General features: G+C 39.2%; 4 protein-coding genes across 5 annotated transcripts in view; 3 read left to right on the forward strand and 1 right to left on the reverse strand.

The window, feature by feature from the left end:
• The window catches only part of LOC149725425 (uncharacterized), an 18,227-nt gene extending 11,969 nt beyond the window's left edge, over positions 1 to 6,258 (forward strand). For both annotated transcript variants that reach the window (XM_089892537.1, XM_089892536.1), the window contains 10 exons: positions 27 to 118; positions 468 to 539; positions 984 to 1,065; positions 1,704 to 1,726; positions 1,784 to 1,868; positions 2,019 to 2,083; positions 3,465 to 3,540; positions 3,868 to 3,996; positions 5,096 to 5,262; positions 5,667 to 6,258. In XM_089892537.1, the coding sequence (XP_089748663.1) occupies positions 27 to 118; positions 468 to 539; positions 984 to 1,065; positions 1,704 to 1,726; positions 1,784 to 1,868; positions 2,019 to 2,083; positions 3,465 to 3,540; positions 3,868 to 3,996; positions 5,096 to 5,262; positions 5,667 to 5,738 (863 nt within the window). In that variant the 3' untranslated portion in view covers positions 5,739 to 6,258. The remainder of the gene's footprint in view (positions 1 to 26; positions 119 to 467; positions 540 to 983; positions 1,066 to 1,703; positions 1,727 to 1,783; positions 1,869 to 2,018; positions 2,084 to 3,464; positions 3,541 to 3,867; positions 3,997 to 5,095; positions 5,263 to 5,666) is intronic.
• Positions 6,259 to 6,826: 568 nt separating this feature from the next.
• Positions 6,827 to 12,771, forward strand: LOC149725427 (protein TBATA-like). Its single transcript, XM_089892530.1, has 11 exons — positions 6,827 to 7,583; positions 7,806 to 7,963; positions 8,282 to 8,383; positions 9,208 to 9,292; positions 9,562 to 9,698; positions 9,987 to 10,118; positions 10,462 to 10,532; positions 10,769 to 10,883; positions 11,536 to 11,679; positions 12,060 to 12,179; positions 12,449 to 12,771. Exons 1-11 carry the CDS (start codon positions 7,552 to 7,554, stop codon positions 12,532 to 12,534), a joined length of 1,182 nt encoding a protein of 393 aa, XP_089748656.1. The 5' UTR covers positions 6,827 to 7,551; the 3' UTR covers positions 12,535 to 12,771.
• Positions 12,772 to 13,844: 1,073 nt separating this feature from the next.
• LOC149725428 (uncharacterized) lies at positions 13,845 to 20,510 on the forward strand. The gene is made up of 17 exons (XM_089892495.1): positions 13,845 to 14,043; positions 14,703 to 14,852; positions 15,298 to 15,462; positions 15,629 to 15,708; positions 15,913 to 15,995; positions 16,128 to 16,223; positions 16,464 to 16,526; positions 16,781 to 16,839; positions 16,918 to 16,965; positions 17,211 to 17,322; positions 17,588 to 17,871; positions 18,122 to 18,406; positions 18,658 to 18,769; positions 19,115 to 19,218; positions 19,766 to 19,942; positions 20,137 to 20,203; positions 20,336 to 20,510. The coding sequence occupies exons 1-17, from the start codon at positions 13,912 to 13,914 to the stop codon at positions 20,428 to 20,430; spliced, it is 2,112 nt and encodes a 703-aa protein (XP_089748621.1). The 5' UTR covers positions 13,845 to 13,911; the 3' UTR covers positions 20,431 to 20,510.
• Positions 20,511 to 21,228: 718 nt separating this feature from the next.
• On the reverse strand, positions 21,229 to 24,856 carry LOC149725429 (uncharacterized). Its single transcript, XM_089892539.1, has 3 exons — positions 23,305 to 24,856; positions 22,898 to 23,112; positions 21,229 to 21,943 (listed from the first exon to the last, which is right to left on the reverse strand). Exons 1-3 carry the CDS (start codon positions 23,705 to 23,707, stop codon positions 21,518 to 21,520), a joined length of 1,044 nt encoding a protein of 347 aa, XP_089748665.1. The 5' UTR covers positions 23,708 to 24,856; the 3' UTR covers positions 21,229 to 21,517.
• Between the last annotated feature and the right edge of the window lie 337 nt (positions 24,857 to 25,193).

The following is a 25,193-nucleotide window of genomic DNA, read 5'->3' on the forward strand; positions in this document are numbered from 1 at the left end:
TTAACCTTGGTTGATATTTATTGCAGACTTATCAAGTTTAATCTCGAAGAAGGAACAACAATTGTCTCACATGATCAATCAACTAAGTTACCTACGTAATCAACTTGTAAGGAGCAACGTAAGTCGGCTACTAGTCACATATGGTGGTGTTGGGGTTTGTGAGGGGGTAGGGAATAATATTGTTCATATGGCATCACGTTAAGGGACCTCGGTTTTACGCTTATTACCAAAATACCGCCAAACCCACTAGTAAACTTGTATAAATAATCCCATATCCACTAAGTTACATACGTGGTAACTCGTAAGCAGGCACGAGGTGTATGAAACAGAATACCCGTGTTATAACGACTGTCGTTGCCCGCCATGCGAGGATAAATAAATTACATTTAGTTATTTTATTTGTTTTTAAATGTACATATTACTTAAACTATACACGTGACCGTATATACCAATCAAATCGTTTGTAGGAACAGCGGAAGCATTCGTTTGAAACAGCGGAATCGAGCTTCCATTATTACCAACAATCCCTACATAAACAGGTGCATTGTTTGCTGTTAATGCACCATTGTGACGTCACTAACATTCCATTATCCGTCACATTAACCATTGTTTTATATACAATGCAATTGCTCGGCACTTTATTGTGATTTAACAATAGAACGCTTATTACAAGCCATTCATAGTACCGCTTATAGCGATCTTGGCGTCATAGTTGGTTCATTATTACTCCACATTGTAGAGCGTGAACACTATGGGACCTGAGATTCAAAACAAACATGTAGGGAGCCTTATTATAACTTTGGGTGCCCCATTATAAGCCACGCTTTATTGACTTTATTCTTCGAGTAATTTTTACCCGTTTTAACAACTGTTGCTTTGTTGATAATTTTCCTCCCTTTTCGTTGCTTTAATTTAATCTTCGCTATCGTAAGAGATAAATAACGTCCACGTTCGTGTTAAACGAAAATATATTTTCCCTCCAGAACAAAATGGCCGATCTAGGTGATTCCCCATATACGTCACAAACTTCAGGATCGTTAAAGAAATCAGTCAAGCGTTTCAAAGGTTTGTGATTGGTTTAATTAAATTTAATGTTATGACGTAACATATATAACGATTGAGTTACAACAGGCTGTGGACAGGAGTGTTCTGTATCATACACCTCATGCCCTCCTACAAGTTCTTGTATACATGGGTGTTGGGGTAATGGGCCAACTTTGGTCTAAATCCCAGGTCCCATGGCTTGCCTAACTGTAGGACCTCACCCATATAGAATAGAATGTGCACATACAATGTTGGGGTAATGGACCAACTCTGGCCTAGATCCCGGGTCCCATGGTGTGCCTCACTGTAGGACCTCACCCATATAGAATAGAATGTGCACATACAATGTTGGGGTAATGGACCAACTCTGGCCTAGATCCCGGGTCCCATGGTGTGCCTCACTGTAGGACCTCACCCATATAGAATAGAATGTGCATAATAATGTTGGGGTAATGGGCCAACTCTGGTCTAAATCATAGGTCCCATGGCTTGCCTCACTGTAGGACCTCACCCATATAGAATAGAATGTGCATATACAATGTTGGGGTAATGGGCCAACTCTGGTCTAAATCATAGGTCCCATGGCTTGCCTCACTGTAGAACCTCACCCATACATAATATATTTCACAAACTTAAATATTTCAATCTTCACATTCCAGATACGAAACCACACAACTCAAAGGTAAACAATTCTGTTATTATGACGTAATACGATATTTATTCATTGTAACAATTGTAGAACGTGACGCAACAACCACGAAGCGATTTATCAATCATGACGTCATTGCCTTTTCGCGAAGAAGCGAAATTTTCAAGAGAGGAAGGTAACAATGAAGTTGTGTGACGTAACAATGGTGTTGTTGCTAAGTATAATATAGTAGGTTGGGGTAAGATGGTTCATGTTGGTTGGGGCAAGATGGTCCACGTGTTATTGGTACTGTTCGTTTTCATGACATCATAGTGTTAATTTATAGGTTGGAAGAATACGATCGCGTCGACGAATAATGACGTAACGATGACGTCACCTCCAGTATCGTCGGTGAGTTTATGTTACGAAGGTCAAATTTATGTAAGCTTGGGTTACAAAACATATTATACGTGAAGTTTTTTCTATCAAATACCTATAGTATATTTATTTTTTGCGTTCAGTACGATACCGAAGATGAAATTAAATAAAACAACGAATAGAAGCTGGGGGGATTAGCAGCAAAACGACAGTCGTTAAAACACGATTTGAGTAAAACTACTTGTAAAAGTGTTAAGTAAAATACATGACTGCTAAACCCCGAATCTATAGTATTTAACAGTGTGCTGGTTCGTGGGATAAACAACAAACAGTGTACCGGGCATACAAATAAAGTTAAGTTGGTGTTATACGCAGACATTCCCACAATTAAAACCAACCGGAAACCACGTGTTTTGTGAAGTTTCCTGGCATTATGGGTATGAATGGTAGCTTGTAAGTTGTATAATGGAAAGTTAGTGTTTCATTCATTGTATTAAAACCCTACGATTATTTGTATAACAACTTTTACATTCATTTGTACGCCAGCGTTTGTATAACTTCCACGTTTTGTAGTAGATCTACAATGGTTAGGTATATCATAGAATGTGTTTGCTTGGACAAAACCTTGTGTGGTCATGCGTGTGGGAGAAAGTTGCTTTGGTATTTTCGAAGTTGAATTTAACGGATATTTGGTGTCGATTATCAGAATGTGTGAATCTTTGCAATCGGGGTTAGGGATTACAAACTGCGCATAAATTCTTAATGCCGGGTACGTTATGCTGGGACAAGTTTTCTCTTTTATCGTCCCATTTGGTAGTAATTAAGAAATATTTACAGAATTATAAAACCGTAGCCCGCTACTCTAAAAAGAACGTTTTAATTGTTAAAACTCGATTGGGAAACATGGGATATTATGTGCTAACGGTATCCATCTTACCCCACAGTTCGGTATACACATTATTTCCTAGTTTTAATACAATACCTGTACAGAACGTTTATATTTGTGATGTAATAGGAAGCCCTTATGATGTAATAAAGCGGTTACAATTCTCTTATCTAATGTTAAACACGAATGACATAATACCGTACATGGTTTGCGACTCGCACAAAAGCTACAATGAATTATTTCTTTGTTTCATGAACATTAAGTTAATATTGTACGATGTTTGGTTGATAATAGAACATTATGTTCACCAAGACCAGTTATAACAATGGGTCACTTATATATTTATTTTCTATAACTCAATCCTCGTGTTGCTGCTTCCTTCTTTTCGTTGTTTTAATAAATTTAATCTTCACTATCGCATTCGAAGTGACAAATGTAAGGGAATGTTATGCTGCTTCATGGAATTCAACTCAAATATAAAATATCTTCGTTGTTTAAATTAGGTTCACAAATGTTCTCCTTTTGCAGAAAAACACAAAACCTTTTCAGAATCGTTTAAGTGAGTCTTCTTCAAGGGGAGCCGTTTATTGTGAACCGACAAGAGGTTTGTTGTTGTTGTAACTTATTTAGCGTGGCGGTGCAACGGCAGTAGTTGTAGCACATGTGTTACCAGTTACGATGTATGTAACTTTGTGGTTGATTATTTTCTGTATGACCGACAATTTAGACAATGCATTGGTGGGCTCGCCTATGGAAAATCTCTAAACTATAGAGGCCCTAACCAGTTAACCGTTATGCGACCGTGTATGGTGTGCAACGCCCGTGTCCATATGGTTTCCCCGAGGATAAACATGAAAGTATCCTAACTCGACATCAAGCATGAGGTGTATGAAGCCTCCAGATATATAGTATAACCCAACAATACCCCCAGGTGTAAAACACGGTAAGAATCACATCAAGCGTCCAATGAACGCATTCATGGTTTGGGCCAAGGACGAACGACGGAGGATTCTTCAGGCGTTTCCAGACATGCATAACTCGAACATAAGCAAAATATTGGGTGAGTGGTGTTGTGTGTAGCTTTGGGCAAGATACTTGGGGGTGATTACTACAACCCAGTGGTCACTAATATGCTGTCTGCATCGTCAGCCATACATAGAAACAATTACCCACAAAGTTACATACGTGGTAACTTGTAAGCGGGCACGAGGAGTATGAAACAGAACACCCGTGTTATAACGACTGTCATTGTGTTGATAACCCCCTTCTTCTGCCGATTTAGGTAATTTAATCGCTATCGGTTTTTGAAAAGATAAATTATAAAAATATTGTATAAAGTATAAAGGGGGAAATGGGAAACATTTTCATTCTCTTTTTTCGTTTCATTTTATAGTAAACCAAAAACACTTAAAGAATTATAAAACCGTATCCCGACGAGTTCCATAGGCCGTTGTTAATTTTTTAAATTTAAACCATGATTAGGATATTTGGGTATTATGTTCTAGGCGTTCCGTCTTTCCTCACCCTATACTATATGTTAATTGTGCGCTTGTAGCTTCGTATGCTGTATGAGCAACAATAGCCCGTATGCGCAACAGTAAAAAACCCGTATGTGCAACAATAAAAACCCACATGCGCAACAATAAAAACCCGTATGCGCAACTATAAAAACCCGTATGCGCAACAATAAAAACCCGTATGCGCAACAATAAAAACCCGTATGCGCAACAATAAAAAACCCGCATGCGCAACAATAAAAACCCATATGCGCAACAATAAAAAACCCGCATGCGCAACAATAAAAAACCCTTATGCGCAACAATAAAAACCCGTATGCGCAACAATAAAAAACCCGTATGCGCAACAATAAAAACCCGTATGCGCAACAATAAAAAAAAACGTATGCGCAACAATAAAAGCCCGTATGCGCAACAATAAAAATCCGTATGCGCAACAATAAAAAACCCGCATGCGCAACAATAAAAACCCGTATGCGCAACAATAAAAAAACCCGTATGCGCAACAATAAAAACCCGTATGCGCAACAATAAAAACCCGCATGCGCAACAATAAAAACCCGTATGCGCAACTATAAAAAAAACGTTTGCGCAACATTGAAAACTCATATGCGCAACAATAACACCCCTTATGTACAACAGGGGCCAAATGGAAGGAGATGTCAAGTAATGAGAAACGACCTTTCTACGACGAACAAACCAGATTGAACAAACTGCATTTAGAGAAATATCCGGACTATAAATATAAACCAAGACCGAAACGAACTTGCATTGTGGATGGGAAACGACTTAGAATATCAGAGTACAAGGTGAGTTGTAATGTATATGAGTGAGGTTTCATGCCATGATTTGTTACCTAAGAATATAATCGTACAAATACACCCTATCACCCTAAAACTTTATTTATAACTATTCTGGTAACTTTAAAAGTTTAGAAACTGGTGAAAATAAACTGAAAGCGCAAATATTTCCGTACCGTTGCTACGACGTCCTTTATATTCAGGTTGCTTCTTATCGTGTTCGACCCTGTTTTCACTTGCATTATAAACCATATTTCAACTTACAACTTTACTATAATCTGGTATTTGTAAGCGAGCACGAGGTGTATGAAACAGAACACCCATGTTATAACGACTGTCGTTTTCGGCCACATGAGGATAAACAAGACAATGACCCCACCCATGGAATCCTAAACTTCATATGACGTCCACAGGCGCTGATGCGACACCGAAGGAATGAACAGAAACAACAAAACGATGGGAACACCCCAAAGTTTGCGAAATAAGGATCTATGTTTGCCTAACCTGGATTCGAATCCATCACCCTCTAACGCAGGAATAATCGTTTTCTTTCCCGGACTTTGTGTGTGTATTAATATCTGGTGTATGAAACTTTTATTGTTGTTAAAGAATGTGTCCTATACTTCATCCTCGCATGGCGGGAAACGACAGTCGTTATAACACGGGTGTTCTGTTTCATACACCTCGTGCTCGCTTACAAGTTACCACGTATGTAACTTTGTGGGTGATTGTTTATCTGTATGACCAACAATTTATACGACTCCTATTATCAATAACCACTGCCTTAAACCCAATGTTCCTTGTCTATGTTTTGTTCCTCCTTTGCATTCGCTGCCATAATCGTGTTCGTTATATTTGCTATGATGACGTCAACGGGGAATCCCCCACTACGTATCTAACTGCCTTTTCTCCTTGTTTTATCCTTCGGGCTAAAGTGCCAGTCCTCGCATTTAATGCAGTTCTGCGCAGTATAAGAGGTGTTGGCGGTGTGAACACCAAAGTTGAGCTGTCGCAATTCTGTTGGCTTGATTAAAACTGCAAATTGCCAAATGATCTAAAAACGTTTCATCCTTCGAGCTTACGCGCTAAAGTTACTTTGCAGTCCAGTATTTTTCAGCGTTTGCAATGTTAGTAGTAGTATGTGTGCAGCAGATACGAAGTAGCAACGTTTTTAACTCGATCCATAAGTTAGAAGTTTAGCCTTGTATAGTTTTAATTTATAAGTAGTAGCAGCTTATAACGACAAATCGCACGAAACGTTCTTTTCCTCGGGCAAACGACGCTTCAGTGCAAAGGGAGCGGTGTTTCTGCAGCAGATAGGTTGTTATGGCTCTTGCTGACTCACTTAGTTTGATAAACAGAAGCAGAGTCCGTATATAAACATGGACTCTGGACAGAAGCTATAAAATACGTTTTAATCCTCGGGCAATTCGTGCTTGCCGCTGCAGTGGACTTCTTTGTTGGTTCACGGTCTAATAAGTAATGATGCGTATTTGATATATGTGTACAGCTGAATTGCAGAAGATTTGCTAACTTCATAGTTTAAAAAGCAAAAGTAAAATAGCCGACGTATTATTCCCCGGGCAAAAGTGCCAGTTGCCGTTTGCAATGCTTCTATGTCTGTAGCGTTGTGTATATGCACCAGTTCAGATCTAGCAGTGTATTTTACATGTTAAACACATCAGTATTGTTACCTGAAAATCGTGTTTTAAGCAATTATTCATTTGGCATATACCAGTATAGTTACGCCGCCACCCCATCGCTTTTGTAAAACTCTGCCCCGTTAGATGTCGCTACGGTCGCCTAGCAACGAGTGACGCAGTATTCGCGGTATTTGTCGTTTACATCACAATACACGAACAATGGAAGTCGATGTCGCTTTAAATCACAAGCGAAGAACCTTTAAAGTCCTTGTACCAACACATTGTAGTTACTTAGGGTTTATCTGTAAGCCACAATGTCAATACTTGTATAATATCAACGCTGCAGGCAGATAAGACACAAAGTACTAAGTATCAATTTACATTGCTTGTAGTAAAATAGAACTCAGATTTTTATTTTTGAGCTATAGTGCCAGTGAGGAATTTACCTGTTACGTCATAGGCTAACCAAATACTACTTTTTAACTCCGAACAATTAAGCTGCACCACTCCTAATTACCATTACAATAACCCTATATATATATTTGACTATTATGTTATATTAGATTGTACACTATATAGTTTTATTCAAGTCTTATTTATTTAGGTTGGTTGTGGGTAGTTTAGGTTTAGTTGAAAGATTTCATATCGGGCTGAAATGATTGCTAATGTACAACGCCCATCATCGAGGTAATGGTTTGGCAGGGAGCATGAGGTGTACGAATACACCATAAGTGTCTGTTCCTATAAGAGGTTACGAGTTCAAAACTCATCACTGTTACCATTGTTACTGTGTTTGTCCTTAGGTTAAGCAGGCACGCCGTGTATGAAACAGAACACCCGTGTTATCATGCAAAAATAAACAATTTACATTCATCAGTTACATATTTCTACATATCTTCTCCCATCCAGTTTCAGCGTGTTCAAACCTCGCAAGAAATCCCTGGTGGTTCGCGGCACACTGAATGAGGGCCCACACACCCCACTCAAACATAAGAAGCATGAAACCAATGTTCTTCCTAAACCAGTGCAGTCAGTGGAATATCCGTTGCAGGATTTAATATTGCCAGGTAAGCAAAGTGTCTCATGCCTGTTGCTGAAGCTATTGTTATAACACGGGTGTTCTGGTTCATACACCTTGTGCCTGCAAGTTACCACGTGTGTAACTTATTTATCCTCCTATGGCGGGCAATGACAGTCGTTATAATGTGGGTATTCTGTTTTATACACCTCATGTAGCTTAGGAGTTACCATTTATGTAACTTTGTGGATGATTGCCAAATAACACACTTGCCCACAATGTTGGCAGCATTGAGATTCAAACCCATACCCTCTGGGCTTAGGGCAGACGTAGTAAACCCCGTATAATAATAACCACATAACCACAGGATCACGAGCAGCATCCAGGGACGGTTCGTTCGGTTCTTACAGTCAAGCCTCTTTCTTCTCGCGGCACAACCCCCACCCAGTGAGAGTGAGACATATTAAAGGTAGGAAAGTTATTTTATAGATTAATATTCTATTCTTGAAGTTTTTTTAGTAATGGGCCAACTTTGACTTAAATCCCCTTGCCCCACCTATATAGAAACCATGCAAGACCCCACAAACCCACAATACATGTGTGTACAGGTCTCAACCATAGAGAATTTAAACATAAATGATTCCTAATGTACCAAATCAACAAACAATTGTTTTTCTGATTAATATTTTTTCCGCATTCATTCATATATTGACAGTTTAGTATACACTTTATACGCTACACCAGTGGTTAAAAATCTTGTTAAAAAATGTAACCAGTAGATTTTGATATGTCAATACCAACTACAAATAAAACTTTGTAAAACATTTGTCAAATTTTATCAAAACAATGTTAGTACAACCGTAACAAAGCTAACTATGACATCACAATAGTGATTGTGGTTTGACTATTATGAAAAATATTTATTTTACTTTTGTTCGTGGGTTGTACACCATGTTGAATTAAGATTATAATAGATTGTGGTTCTATTGTATATGGGTAAGGTCCTATAGTACAAGGGCATTTTGTTTAAGCTGCAGTTGGCCCACTACTCCCAAACCATTATGCATTTTAATTAGTGGCCAATTCCCCCAAAATCCCTTACAGTAGAACATCAATCTATAAAATATGACCATTATTTTGGACCACCACCCATTTTCCATTAGTCTATATAATATTTACTTTATTATTTTACACATGGTTTGTCGGCAAAACAGCAGGCCTGCTTCTGTTTAAAAGTTTGCCCCCCCCTCCTCCAAAAGAATAAATGTTTAACATTTTCTTAATGTTCCCCAGGTTTGAACGGAATACCAATCTGCACAGTGAACGACTTTGGTCGTGTTCCACTTAATAGATTCAACATAACAACACCAACAAGCAGGTAGGGTTGCTGGTTCAAATCCTGGCCACGGTAGATGAATATTTGTTTTACATTTGGTTTAATTGTAATTTATAAAAAAATAATATAAAATACTTAAGCTAATTCATTTGTATGTTAAAATTTAAATTGATTTATTAGCCTAAGGAAAATAAAACTGTTATAACATTTTCATTCTGAAAAACTTTTTTTCCTTTGTAGAAATAAATTAACCAATGTAACTTATTTAAAATAATCATCAAAAATTAATTCCAGTATCTTTTTTTTCTCAGAGAGCGAAATGATTTGTTCAAGAACCACTTGGCTTCAACCACTCTTGGTATAAACAGCACTGACTTTCCTATTGATACAATAACTGGGTTGCAGAATTATCCTTTCAGGGAAAAAGCATTGCCAAGGATTGGATTGGGTGAGTCACAACTTTATATTAAGTATTAAATTAACTTTGATACTTGTAACATGAAATCCTCTCCTTACCAACAAAGCAACATTCACTCCTTATATTTAATGAGCTGTACCCACGTATTAGTTTGTGTCTACCGTGCCTTCCCCACGCCATATATTTACCCGCTTAGACACCATTTACACAATCGTATTAAATGCTCACGTAAATAATAACCGGATATTCCTTGATCACCTGGTGCCAATGACACACTCAGTCAATATTTCCCACCATAACCACCCTCTCACCCTCTAGTCCCGATCACGGAATCTTGGCGTGGTGAACTCCACGACTTTTGCACCAAAGTTGGACTAACTTTCCCTGAGGTTGAATTACAACCAGCAGTGCCGACCACACCCGCTGTTAAACGGGAAACCATCTATTCACGTAAGTTTAATTTGAAGGAAAATATTTAATTGCAACAGCCATGCGACGCTTTGCTGTGGATTTCGTTTTTTAAATAATATAATTTCTTTTAAAATAAAAATATGTTTTTTTATGGTATTTTATTATTTCAGCGAAAAAAGCTTATGTTTCGGTAAATTGTTTTTTGCACTTCTGTTTTATCTATTTATTTATAAGATCACGACTGTCGTTTTACCGTTGTTATAATGTTCAATGTTGCAAACTTTTACTATCCTCATTAACAAGGAAGAAAAAAATAATAGTCATTATTATTATTACAATATGACATGAATGAACATTATGACATCATAAATCACCACACCAGGTCGAACGGGACGCATCAAGCCACCGACATCAAGAAGCTCACATAGATATCCAAGACCAATGAATTATAATGTGAGTATATGGGTGTTATATATGTTGTATTGTTACCCTTACATGCGAGGATAAATAAATTACAACTTCACTTGAGGTTCAACAGCCTTTTTTGAACCGATGATCTTTTTAAAGGAAGTTTTTTCAATAACTGTTGTTTCTTATTTTCTTCTCTTCTTTGTTTTAATTAATTTGATCTTCGCTATTATTTTCAAAAAATATAAATAAAACGTTAACTCACACCCTCCCACCTCCAGCACATCACCTCCTACCCCGACACTGAGTCCTTGATGTTGGAACTTCTATGTCAGGTTCTTCACACAGACTCCATACCTTCAGTACAACAGTGGTTGGTGTCAGCTGGAGATCGAGGTCTGTGTAGTGTTGCACGTGTAGTAGAGTGTTATGTAGTAGCATGTTGTGTTAAAGTTTGTAGCATGTTTCATGTGCATGTATTTAACAAACGTCGTTTTGCTGTCATTGTATATTGTAAGCATATTCGCATGTTTGTTCACCAGCTTTGCTTTTATTTAACATTTCAAGCAGTTTTTACCATTGGCGTGTTTTAACAACTGTCGTTTCGCCACTAATTCTCATCTCTTCGTTGTTTTAATTAAATACCACTTACTGTGAGTTTATTGCATGTGTGTTTACCACTTTACTTCAAGTAGTTTTTACATGTAGCATGTTTTTAACAACTGTCGTTTTGCTGCTAATAAATTGTTATGGATTTGCATGGAGTGCCAAATTATCGAATTGTGTGTTAAAACAAGCATTATATTTTTGAAGTGGTTTGTTTTTATGTGCTGTGGGCTAATGAAACAACTCCAGGCTAAGTCTTAGGTACCCTGGTATGCCTTGCTGTATAACCCCACCAATATAGAGTAAAATGTGCAAGCTGTTATATATTTAAACATTTAAATTTTGCATATTGTACAAGCTACAATATTTGGTTTGGTAAAAGTAAGTTTTTTAATTCACGCATGGATATAACCACAATACGTCACAATGCCGTTTATTCCAGAAAAAGGTTTGGTAATGGAGATTATTAAGTCAGCAATATCACAAGAAGAAGAACAACTCAAGCACGAAGCTACATCGACGGCTGGTGATGTGAAAAATGTTGTTTCCATGCCGGAGAAATATACACCAGATTTATTGGAACGTGGTAAGTTGTATTTATGGTTGGTATTATAAGGTGTTGGTGTAGTGCATGAAAAACACCTTGGCGATTGTCTAAATAATTGCCGCAGCAAAATATTGACAAATACGACAGAAAATTTCTGTGGAAGTCACCACTTAACGAGTATTCGAATTCGTGGAAAAATTAAAATTTTAATTACGTTTTGTAAAATAAATATTTAGCTGTACAACATAAACAAAGATTATTACTTAGTTGAAATGTGGTCCTGACTGCACAGATTCAATCGTGTTTTGCACTTTTTTAAATATTTATTTACCCCACCGGCTTTTTACATAATTTTATTAAGCTCAAGATCCAGTTTAACACCAATAATATTAACATCCAACTCCTAATTTATGTTCCAGATGATGGGGTTGAAAGCAGGAGGTCGATTGCGACTCCAAGACGACCCAGGTCCACTCGTCCCCTTGGTACGGCCCAACGATTGTTAACCGCCGTGCAAGAAGCCGAGGAAGATAAACTGAGTGAGTTTTGTTGGTTGTTTAGCATTATGTGGTAGGGTAACTATAGGAGTTATAACATGTATTGTTTCAATTAATCTGTTCTTTCTTTAATAAAATTTTTTTTAGATGTTTTGTTAAATATCCGCTAATCTAATCCAACACCTCACAGATCTACCCAATTACAATGTGTGAATAGCCAGACATCATTTATTTGTATGGCAATGCATTTATATATAGTATTATATATAGTTGATAATGTTACCAATTCTTTTCCACATAACTCTTCACAGATCTTCCCCCAATAATGAGGTACAGCAAGTCTGCTGAGCGACCACGCTCTGTGTTAAGCGTTGTACCTGAGGAACCCCAAGAATAATGACCACCATGTACATCGCTTCTGCCATGAACATTTTAGTGCCATGTAGAACTCACTGTACAAATTGCTTCTTACAACTTGCCCCTACAACTAATCTGTGACATTTTTTACTTGAAAGTTTTCTAGTGTTTATTGCCAACTTCAATTTCATGTCATTTCTTCAATTAAACTTCAGTTTCTTACCTAGATTGTGTATATTATGTTCAAACTGTGATTTAATAAAAGTTTCTACTCAAATGTGTAATGGGATATGTAGAAAGTCCGTAGTCATGCACGATGTGTAGATATCGTCTCTTTGGATAATATGACATTCACCATGGTTTTCGAAGAGATAAAAAATGATGTTATGTAATATGTATAATAAGACTCTTGCAGTGTGTGGATAAGCAAACATGATACTGTTCTAGTAGGATGCCTACACCCATGTCTTTACATAGTTTACAATATGTATGTGATCTAAAATGTGTCGGGTCACAAAATTAATTTTAATTTACGAACGGGGCCATACAGAACTTCCGCGTAAAATTCAAATTTACAGATGTCGTTTTCGACATCTTTCCGCTTTTGTTCGCTTTGTTCTACCCGGTACTTTATAGCCCACCTCCCGGCAGGCCTTTTTCTCCGGTTTCTCTCATTGTTTAAACAGGTGCCCCATGCGCTATACATCAAATACTACACATTATATGCAGTATTTAACGCATAACTGAAGCCAAAACTGCACATAACCGTCCACACAGCAACAGCAAGCAACATGGCCGCCACTTTATACAGTTTACAGCTTCGCTTCTCTCATTATATTAAAACAAACAAGCTATACACGCCCATTTTACGTCATACGAGAGAAAGAAAGAGTGAAAAAAGGCTGCTCACATGTAGGATATATAGAACTAACCTTGTTGGTTTGTTCATAATTGGTCAAGGCTGCCCACGAGGTAGCTTGTAATTGCTATTCTTGGCGTTTAAAGCGCGAATTTTGACATTTTTGCGTGCAGTAAACGGAATTTCTTTTTAGCACCGTAGTGTAAAAGTCGAAATTTGTCAAAATCGGCAGTGCTGTAATGGAATTGAGTGGTAGAATGCATTCAAGTCAGGTTGAATAGTCAATATATATACAAACTTAAGATGCTGCTGAAAAATCTAACATTATTTTCTAAACGTAACAACCACCTAAATTGAACCAATAGTTCTTTCCCCTCTAACTACCAACCTCAAATCTCTAACACTTCCCATCAGCCTAATATGTAACGTACAAGAGGATTCCTTGCCACTGCTTTATGTTTGAGCATACTGCTACGCGTTTTGTCGCCGTAATTTAAAAACGTTTACGTTTATAGGTTTGTGAAATCTATTTTATAATTCAATCTTACTGTGAGTAGCATGGTTGTCCAGAAAGCCAACACCATGGATACAAAGTCATACACTGGCAACTATGAAAGTATTGCGCAAGATCCACTGAAACATGTTGTTACTGTGATTGAGAAAAAAATAAGGAATCTCGACAAACGAAAGGTATATGCGGTAAAATTACTTCTTTGCGATATGTTGTCACAAAGATTGTACAAATCAAAATTGCCTACAGATCTTTTTCAGGTGTATAATATGCCTGACAGCTTGTATTAATTAACCATAAACTTTCCACCTAGCATATTATTGAGGTAATACATGCAGTTCAAATTAAAGGTTTTTTCCTTGGCTCAAGAACAGCAAAAATAGAAATAATACTTTTTAGTAAATTAAAGTATTCCGCTATTAAACCATTGTGCTAACTTATATTAATCTGTAAATGGTATTTCTCCAACACATACTAGATACTACATTGTACACACATTAAACTAACTGGCCACCCAATTTGTTTAATATTAAAAAAATCCAGCTGGTCAAAGAAATAATTAACTTCAATATTTTCGCTAGGTGGCAATATTAGATTTTTGATTTAAAGGGTGCATAGGCTTTCAATTCCTTGGCTTTTATTTAATTTTTAATATTTTAATCAATTTCGTTTTTTTTTAGCAATTTGACTTTTAAAATAGAGATAAAAAATTGCAGATGAAATGCTGCTATAATAAGTGAAATATAGCAAGACCAGCAAATTACCTGTATAATGTATATTTACAAAACAATTACAACCCACAAGTATATATATTTATTCACACGTGTGTTACATCCAGGTGAAATTGGACGGGTATCGCAAGATAGCAGCTGAAGGTGGTGAGCTCGATCGTGACCAATCGTGTGCTGTAAGCAAATATAATGAAGTTATGGGAAGCCTGGAGTTTGCAAAGGAGATTTGTAAAGCTTTCTCTGGGGTTACTAATGAGGTGGGTGGGGTTGTGGGGTTCTTATTCCATAAGGGTGAGGTCCTACAGTGAGGCAAGCTATGGGACCTGGGATTTAGACCACAGTTGGCCCATTACCCCAACATTGTATATGCACATTCTATTCTATATGGGTGAGGTCCTACAGTGAGGCACACCATGGGACCTGGGATTCAGACCAGAGTTGGCCCATTACCCCAACATTGTATATTCACGTTCTATTCTATATGGGTGATGTTCTACAGGGAGGCATGCCATGGGTTTAAACCAGATTTTTCTCATTACCCCAAGTATAAATAAAACGGTTTACAACATATTAGCATGTTACATCACTTCAAGTTCAGAGTAACTACGATTTTAGGTTAAGTAGCAATATAAGTTAGCATCGGTAATACCGGCACGCTCCTAATATATATTAACATCCGCGTTACTCCGCGTGGTCCCCCAGGTTTCAAAGGCCCAGCGTAAGATGCAACGTAGGGAACAAACATTGAAGGAAGATAAAGATTTGAAATTAAGCAAATACATAACAAAGGCATTGATGGTGTTCAACCTTGTGTATGGTGAGGAACACGTGAGGGAAGATTTCATTCATGGACAGAATGGGGCGGTGGTAAGTAAGGGGATTGATTATATACACTGTTTTTAAATAAAAAGCATGGAAGTTTACCTATGGGGGTGGGTGATGCACATGTTGGGGGTGGGTGATGCACATGTTGGGGGTGGGTGATACATGTTGGGGGTGGGCGATACATGGTTTATTAATGTTTGTTATTCAGGTTCTCACACAAGAGGCAATCGACCAAATGATTCAATTCCATAAAACTTGTCTCATGATTCCTAACGAAGCCGGCCAGAAGTAAGCAGTCGGTCAACAGTTGTATTTGGTTTTGTTAGGTGTCTGTGCATTACTACAAGCAAGCAGAGACAAAGTATATTTCGTTTACCGTAAAACGTGACAGCCATGAACGCGACTTTTAATCGTATTCCCAGCAACAAACTTAATAATAAACAATGATATATTAATATTCCCCACATAAACTAATACAAAATTCCTTTGCAGCATATTTGATGGATCGGATAGTGCAGGGGATCATTTGTATGCGTTGCATCTCGCAAGCAACAAACCAGTGTGTGGCACAACATGTGAGTGTTTGTAATGTTGTTTGTGTGGATAATATACCTGGTGGTGCCGTGAAATATGGGTTCCGAACACCCGTGTTATAACGACTGTCAGTGCGCTACTACGTGAGAATAAACAAGTTACTTTTATAACAGACAGCGAACTACACCACCTACTGGAAGAGATGTGCGGTTGCAAATATTTCGAATGTCTTCCTAAATCGACCAAGACTGACTTTGTAGCAGGGGAAGGTGAGGTTTGGGGGCGTATACCAAACATTGATGGTTTGGCATCCTGGTGTAAAGTGATATCTTCATGCAACGAATGGTTAATACTAATAGAACATGTTGTTGATTATGTGACCTCAAGCCAACATTTATAAACACATGGAAGGCAGGGATAGTCAGACACACAATGAAACAAATCTAACTTATTGGTTGTTATGTTTACTGATTAATAAAAAAAATTCACCGACAAATTAATCGTTGCAGACGAAGACAAAGCAAGCGAGGAGGAAACATCTGATTCTTCAACCAAGAATTCATCGCTGGCAGGTTTGTATTGAATTACCAACTATTGCTACGCAGTTGGCTGGTATTGTGGGGGGGGGGTTAAAGTAGCTCCTGCTACAGGTGGTGATGTTTAGTAGTTTAGCTGCACCACTTACTAACTCATACTATTTTCTATATGGGTGAAGTTCCTGGGGTTAATTAACACCCAGACTGTGTATCTACAGCCCATATTATCCCCAAGATGCCTTAACTAACCCCCATTAACCCAAACTAACCCCCACACCACCATTATACAGAAAGCGAGGACCTTGATGACCAAGCTGATGAAGTTGAAACCAAACTCCCAACAACAGAGGTGAGTCTGTGTAATATGTATCTATATATGGTATATATTGTAACCATCTATATATGTTTCCAATCAAATCTTCCACAGTTCATTCAATCCGCACCCGATACCGCTGTATTGGAACAACCAGAAGAGGTAAAGTTGTTTTATGGCTTGGATATTGTTTGTAACGATTGCCCGATTCCTAGGTGGCACAGTCGTCATCATCATACCATGACACCAATACGTTAAATGCCACGCGCTATATTGCGCAATCATGTTTAGTCAAGTTGTTGTGTTAACGTAGCTTGTATTTACCCTCACCTACCTCACCATGGGACCTCACCCATATACAATAACACATCCCCTTAACCCCCACTAACCCTTACCCACCCCTCCAGGTCCCAGAGTCGGAACCCAAGGAATCAAATGTGAAACCAACGCGCACGGTTGAGGAAGTATTGGCTGAAGTACAGGGAGAATATAATTTCCTACAAGATTCAATGTTGGAAGGTTGGATTGTTGTTTTGCATTAAGTGAGGGGGGTTGGGCAACTCTGAACTAAATCTCAGGTTCCATAACGTGACTTAGAACCTCACACATATAGAACAGAATAACTCCTAGCTATACTGTCAATTTCCCAAATCTCATTTGTGCTTCAATTTATCAGTGACCACTGACCACTGGGTTAGAGTAATTGACATAAATTATCATCCTATCAGCCAAATGTTGGCAACTCTATTCTCCGTCTATTATATCACACCCCCCACCCCCACAGGTGAACGACCAACACCGCTCCCAACCTCCCACCTCCACATGCATAATATGAAGCCACCCATGTTCCATGACCCTGTTAACCCATCTTACCCCACCAACCCCCCCAACCCCTACCCCATCACCACCATGGACCAGCATGAAGCAGAGAACCTGGGGATGGGACAAACCACGTTTGGCGCAAACCAGAAGTACCAGAACAGAGAAACACCAGTAACCACGTTCAATACAAACCAACATTCGAATGAATCGTTCCAAGCAAAACAAACTAATAGTTCAATGCAGAAGGTAACGTATGTTGTTGTTGCTGTGTTGTGTGTGTGTTTGCGGATGTCGTTTTGTTTGCTCATTCTATTCTATATGGGGGGTTCTACAGCAAGACACGTCATGGGTCGTAGGATTTAGACCAGAGTTGTCCTTTTAAGCATCTTGGCCAAAATAAGCATAATCATATCAGCAGTGTTTGTAAAGCTGTATGTTTTGTTATTTATTGTAAAACTATCGATGCATCATCTTATTAACCCCCGTTACCCCACAGGACATAGGTGCATTCCCCACTACAGGTTTCAGCACCCTCCATGGAAGCACCAGCCCCACCCAACCCTTTGATATCAACTTACCCCACCAACTACTAACACCTGCTATACCTGAAGCATCAGTTGTGTTGCAAACCACCCCTGACCCCCCTGCTACCCACATACCTTTACCTAATGACAAACTATCAGGGTACAACAGTTACAACCCCTCCCCCCCACTTGAACCAGCCAACCCAGTGGTCCCAACACCAGAACCTTCACAAGCAAGCTACACCAATATACCACAGGTTGGTGTTGTATTATGTTATGGTTATAACTTTAACCCTTAAAGTTGCTAGGGTTATTTATTGTGTTGTTGCCAACTACCTGTCAAGAATACCACAGTCTCAGTTGAAAGCTTTTATATAACACCTTTTCTCTGTTATTTTAATTAATTTGTTCTTTTTTCGTAATGTAAATAAAGGACAACTTTTTATGTTGAAAAGTTCAATATTATTGAACAACCAAATGTTTTTATTTAAATTGCTCCATCGCACAGATGCCCCCTAGTGTTGGAGCAGGGGATGCGGAACGTTTACACGACAAAGATCCGAAGATTTATTTGGAAGAAGGAAAGTTTGAGGAGGAAAATCCACCGGAGGTTAATAATGGTGGGTGGGGTGTTTGGTGGTTGAGATCGAATATTATGTGTTGGTGTTGGTGGTGTATAAGTGGGAAAGGCAGCTTCTGGCAATTGTTTGATGCGATTTATTAATATATGAATAGTCCCCGTTAGCATAAATAATAGCCTGGTATATGGGTCAGTGTGTCCTCTTCTAGTCTAGAGGAAACAGGTTCGAGGCTCGGCGCTGCTACCATTGTGGTGTGCTTTGAGGTACGACCCTTCAACCAACCTGAAGATGTCTCTAGGATATAACGGCCAATTTATAAACAACTTATTTATGGTTACTTGCTGTTGCGCATATTTGTTGATATTTCATTGATTTTAACACCAGTTGATGCAAAACAAGAGAAGATCTTACCGACCAATCAGATGCGTGGAGGGCCTCGTCAACAAGGTTATCAAAACAATGCTAATTATCGAGGAAATAATAGACAGGTACGTGTCATAATGGTGCTGTTATTACATGTGTTTGCATATAGAATGTGTATATACAACGTTGGGGTAATGGGCCAACTCTGGTCTAAATCCCAGGTCCCATGGCGTGCCTCACTGTAGGACCTCACCCATATAGAATAGAATGTGCATATACAATGTTGGGGTAATGGGCCTACCCCGGTCTAAATCCCAGGTCCCATGGCGTGCCTCACTGTAGGACCTCACCCATATGGAATAGAATGTGCATATACAATGTTGGGGTAATGGACCTACCCCGGTCTAAATCCCAGGTCCCATGGCGTGCCTCACTGTAGGACCTCACCCATATAGAATAGAATGTGCGTATACAATGTTGGGGTAATGGACCAACCCCGGTCTAAATCCCAGGTTCCATGGCGTGCCTCACTGTAGGACCTCACCTATATACAACATAAACAGTTTAAAACCACCGTCATATACAAACACACCATAGTTGTACATGTTAGTCATACACCCTTAGGTCCCAGGTTCAAAGCTCGCAACAGTCACCTATTAATCGTTTCCCCAGAACTCAAACATGGTGATGTACCAACAACAACAACAACAGCAGCGTGGGGGCGGGTACAGGGGAAGCAACAACCGACCGTACGGCAACTTTGACAGCATGGGCCACCCTAAGAACTATGCCCCATACCAACAACACCATAATATGCAGCCATTCAACACACAGTATAATAGACCACCTGTAAGTATTTGTATGAGTGGGACTTGTTTATCCTCGCACGGCGGGGCAACGACAGTCGTTATAACACGGGTGTTCTGTTTCATATGCACCTCGTGCCCGCTTACCAGTTACCACGTATGTAACTTCGTCTGTGATTCTTCCATGTATGTGTGACATTCCATATGTTATGATTAACCAACCCAATGTACACACAGGAGAATGGAATGTTTGGCAACAATGTTCAACGAAGAGGAAACAACGGACCAAGTCGTGGAAATAGAGGTTGGTGTGGATAAAGTTTAAATGGGATGTTTACCTTATGTATTTACTCTATTTGCCCCGTTTCCCACACAATATTGATTCATTGATCCATTAACCCAAAACTTTCACCCACTAACCCCCCCTTTCACCCAGGCTACCCACCCCGAGGTTCTGCCACTCGAGGCGCCAGCGTACCTACTTACACTCGCTCACGAACATTCAAACCAACCAATGAAACATCAGGATGAAGTTCAATAGAAATCTTATTTTACCAAACAATTGACGCGTGGGAATGAAAATAAACGAACCCTTTCATAAATGGATCAAATGTTTCCTTATTTACGCGCGCATACGTTCTCGGCCTGGATTCGAACCCAGGGTCCCTGGTTCTTAAACTCTGGCATGGATTCGAATCCTTAGTTCTGCAATAACGCCTGTGACGTAACGGAGCATCTGTGACGTCACAGATGAGACGCGAGAAGCGCTTTAATCAATAATCACGTGGTGTGCCTCTAAAGATGTTTTGTAAGTTAAGTTTAGTTTGGCAGAAGTGAGTCTTGTGTGAGGTGTTGGTCAGTTAGTGTATGTGAGGACCTACTTTGCTGTGGCTTGGTCTGGTAAGTGTGTTTATATATCGTAATATAGGTGACATGTATATATGCCATGTATATATCACTATGTTGTATATTGCTAAATATTATGTTAGTAAAATTAAGTGTAGATAACGCGTTATGTTTGTATACAAGTTATATAGGTGACTGTAGTGACCATTTTGCTTTGCGTCCAAAATCTGTTACGTAACTACAGTATATAGTACCGTGGAGTTGCGAATATTGTTCAACGACATTCGTTTGGCTGAAGTTCATATTACCTACCATTAACCAAACCACGCAGTTTCGTAGCGCATTTTAGTTTTTAGTAAAACTGTGGCTTAGTAAGTGTCTGTAGCTCTGTAGAATGTTGGCTGGGTCTCATTAACTTTAAGTCTGTTGTTTTTAATGTAACGCCAGTACGCCACGTATGTCGATGGTTAAAGCGCAAAGGTATAAATGACAAACCAAACGTAACGTGGTTTATTTAAACTACAATCTACAGGAAAATGATTTAAAATCGCAAAGAATTAGCAGTTCGTTTGAAACAATTGCATAATAAATGTCGGGGTTGAAGAACCAGGGGTCCTGGGTTCAAATCCAGGCCAGGGTCGGAAAACCAGGGATCCTGGGTTCAAATCCGAACCAGGATTGGAGAACCAGAGATTCTGGGTTCGAATTCAGGCTAGGGTTGGAGAACCAGGGATCCTGGGTTCGAATCCGGGCCAGTGTAGTAGATTTATTGTTAGGAAGACCAGGGCTGTTGGTATTTATGGACAAACTCTGGTTGGTGTGTGTATGGGGGTTGTGGTGGTAGGTGGGGTTGGTAAGGGGGGGTAAAGTAGTTTGAGAAAGAGTTGCTGGGTGCGGTGGGGTTGGAGGGGAAATACCCACGACTAGGGGCGGGGGTGGTTGGGGTTAGTTTGGGGTACATGCGATCTGGGTCCATATATGTATGAGGGTATTGAGTTGGGTCGAATGTACATTGTCTATGTGTTGTGTCCATGTTAGGGTAGGCAGGTGTTGCAGCATAACTACTGGGGTCATGCACGAGTATAGGAAGGGACACTCTACGTGTGTTAGGTACGTTCATGTCGTAGCTGGGCGAAGTGCTTTTCTCCATACGGGCTCGCTTCATTTTGTAACGGTGGTTTTGAAACCAAATCTTTATCTGTAAAATTTGTGGGTTAATGGTGTTTCTATGTATAGTAGGGTGGGGGAAGGTGTCAACAACCCTATTTTAAAGTCGTGAAGATACGGGCATATGAATCTGTGAATATTCTTTGTTAACCATACGAACGATAAAAGAGAAAGAACCATCTTATCATACAGGAGGCTTCATACACCTCATGCTCACTGTCAAGTTATAACACCTCATGCTCACTGTCAAGTTATAACACCCCATGCTCACTGTCAAGATATAACACCCCATGCTCACTGTCAAGTTATAACACCCCATGCTCACTGTCAAGTTATAACACCTCATGCTCACTGTCAAGTTATAACACCCCATGCTCACTGTCAAGATATAACACCGCATGCTCACTGTCAAGTTATAACACCCCATGCTCACTGTCAAGATATAACACCCCATGCTCACTGTCAAGTTATAACACCCCATGCTCACTGTCAAGTTATAACACCCCATGCTCACTGTCAAGTTATAACACCCCATGCTCGCTGTCAAGTTATAACACCTCATGCTCGCTGTCAAGATATAACACCCCATGCTCACTGTCAAGTTATAACACCCCATGCTCACTGTCAAGTTATAGCACCCCATGGTCGCTGGTAAGTTATTACACCTCATGCTCACTGTCAAGTTATTACACCCCATGCTCACTGTCAAGTTATAACACCCCATGCTCACTGTCAAGATATAACACCCCATGCTCACTGTCAAGTTATAACACCCCATGCTCACTGTCAAGTTATAACACCCCATGCTCGCCGTCAAGTTATAACACCCCATGCTCGCTGTCAAGTTATAACACCTCATGCTCGCTGTCAAGATATAACACCCCATGCTCACTGTCAAGTTATAACACCCCATGCTCACTGTCAAGTTATAGCACCCCATGGTCGCTGGTAAGTTATTACACCCCATGCTCGCTGTCAAACCAACCTGTGTGGGCGTTAACCCGATAGTATTCGCCAACGCCTCCCTCTCTGGCGCCGACAAATACTTTTGATGTCGAAACCGTCGATCTAGTTCGTATGTTTGTTGCTTCGAGAACAAAACCCTTCGTTTTCGACGCTTCTCTACCTCATCGCGTTTGTTCATTATGACGTCACTATCAGGGCTTGTCGGTTTCTCATTGTGACGTATGAAACACGAATCTGTAGATATATAACACGATGACCAATACTATTATTTATCCTCGAACACGATAGCGAAGATCAAATTAATTAAAACAACGAAAGAGGAGGGGATTTAGCAGAAAAATGACAAAACACGGCACGGATGAAATGTAAAGGAAAGACCGTCAGTACGTCACTAAGACATTATTATAGAAACAGTATTTAACTCACCGTTAATGACGTCATCAGCGACCACGTGGTCCAAACTTTCCCGCGAAATATTCTCATCTCGTGATTGGCTGGAACCGCTAGCAGGGTATGACGTAAGCTGTGATGACGTCACATCCGCTTGATCTTCCGTTAATGTGCTTTCTATGGCGTGTTCGTTAATCGAATCGTTGTGAAAATAAGGGGGTGGTTGAAATGTATTGTGACCGGTCATTATGTCACTATGACCCGTTATGACGTCACTATGATCATATTCCTTGATGCCTTTGTCTCTCTCTTGTTCGTAATAATCTCTCTTATCATCAGGCATCCCATAATCACTGTTGCTATGATACCACTGGGTTGGATGGCCGGGCATTTGTAGAATATCCCTCACAGAAAAACTGCTGCTTTTGGTTGCGTGCATTATTGTAGCATTCTGGGAGAATACAATGTATATTTATTACTTAACTTTAAGGTGTAACGACTGTAGTTTTGCTGCTAATTCTTTTCGTTGTTATAAATAATCGTATTTTTTGTCATCGTATTCAAAGTGATACAGTTTATATTATATTGTAGGATTATACGACCAGATTCTCGGAAAAGATTCTCGTGACGTCACGTTCATGACGTCATCAAATTATCGTGACGTAACCATAGTTCGGAGTAAACAAACCCGTAAAGTTTTGTTCGCTACAACTTTAGTTACGCTTCCCAACTTTAGTTCCAAAATACTTTGGGTTCAATTACAGCGACCCGCACGCTATTCTGTGACGTCACAACACCACAAAAATGTGACGAATGTAATTAATTAATTACGTCACAAATCTTTGATTAACGTCATATTTCCTTTTGTGATTTCAACCAGATTTTAAAATATTATTCTACAAAATAAACGCAACAGCGGCTGGGACAATTACCATTGTTGTTTAACAATGATATTTATTATATTACATGACGTTATAACTAATAATCCCGATTTTTCGACATCCAATTATCACTGTTTAACACCCGAATTCGATCCTTTATGACGTCACTGACCCGTAACCATTTGCAGCAACCGTAACGACTAAAACGACGATTGTATCTCCTGGTGAATTAGTGTCAGCTTCGATATTTCTTGGTTTATTCATTTTACATTGAGCGTTGTGAACACGCATTGATTCGACAGCGAGCATGGGTTTTATAACATTAACAACCATAAATGTGAGACATATTTTGTGAAAACTGGTGTAAGAAACTGTTTATATTTTTAAATGGCTAGATTTTTTCTGATTCTTTTTGCACAATCAGTGTTCTAATTGTCGTTTGTTCGAAAGCGATTCTCATTGTGACGTAACAGGTGTACGCGCGCGTGAAGTGGCTGGTGGGAAAAATTTAAGTGGATTGTGTTTGAGGGGTATAGGGTTACATGGGGGGACGCAGGTGTTGAGGGGGGGTGTGGGTTGGAGGCGTGGGAATCTATGGGGGAAACCAAGGGTGTTGGGGTCTTGGGGTAAAGTATATAAGCGGTTAAGTGATAATACGGAACTTATACAATATTAGGAATGGTTGTGGTTAATAAGTTGAGTGAATGTAACTTTTGATTATCGCACCTATAAGAGATAAAACACAGTGTGTTTCATACACCTTGTGTCCACTTAAGAGTCACCACGTATGTAATTTTGTTGGTAATTGTTATTTTGGTTTAAAATACACAGAGGGAATTAGCAACAGAACGACAATTAGTAAAACGCGCTATACGGAAAACTACTTCAGTAAAAGTGACAAATAAAAAATGGCCGCGTTTGAACGAGTTACTTATATATAAATATTAGAGTCCGTACACTAATGAATATATGAATATATGTTAAATTATAGAACAATACATACACCGCATGCTCGCTATCATGTATTATTACAACATTGGCCTA

Source organism: Ciona robusta, chromosome 14 (genome assembly GCF_009617815.1).
Source record: "Ciona robusta chromosome 14, ASM961781v2".
NCBI lineage: Eukaryota > Metazoa > Chordata > Ascidiacea > Phlebobranchia > Cionidae > Ciona > Ciona robusta.

Excerpts from the sequence above, each read along its gene's own strand:
- LOC149725427 (XM_089892530.1), top strand. The coding sequence starts at position 7,552 with ATGATTGCTAATGTACAACGCCCATCATCGAG. Across the intron at positions 9,699-9,986 it reads ATTGCCAAGGATTGGATTGG|TCCCGATCACGGAATCTTGG; the intron begins GTGAGTCACAAC and ends CTCACCCTCTAG. Across the intron at positions 10,533-10,768 it reads CAAGACCAATGAATTATAAT|CACATCACCTCCTACCCCGA; the intron begins GTGAGTATATGG and ends TCCCACCTCCAG.
- LOC149725429 (XM_089892539.1), bottom strand. The coding sequence starts at position 23,707 with ATGCACGCAACCAAAAGCAGCAGTTTTTCTGTGAGGGATATTCTACAA. Across the intron at positions 23,113-23,304 it reads CGCTGATGACGTCATTAACG|ATTCGTGTTTCATACGTCAC; the intron begins GTGAGTTAAATA and ends ATATATCTACAG. Across the intron at positions 21,944-22,897 it reads TCGGGTTAACGCCCACACAG|ATAAAGATTTGGTTTCAAAA; the intron begins GTTGGTTTGACA and ends CAAATTTTACAG.
- LOC149725428 (XM_089892495.1), top strand. The coding sequence starts at position 13,912 with ATGGTTGTCCAGAAAGCCAACACCATGGATACAAAGTCATACACTGGC. Across the intron at positions 17,323-17,587 it reads ACAAGATTCAATGTTGGAAG|GTGAACGACCAACACCGCTC; the intron begins GTTGGATTGTTG and ends CCACCCCCACAG. Across the intron at positions 18,770-19,114 it reads TCCACCGGAGGTTAATAATG|TTGATGCAAAACAAGAGAAG; the intron begins GTGGGTGGGGTG and ends TTTTAACACCAG.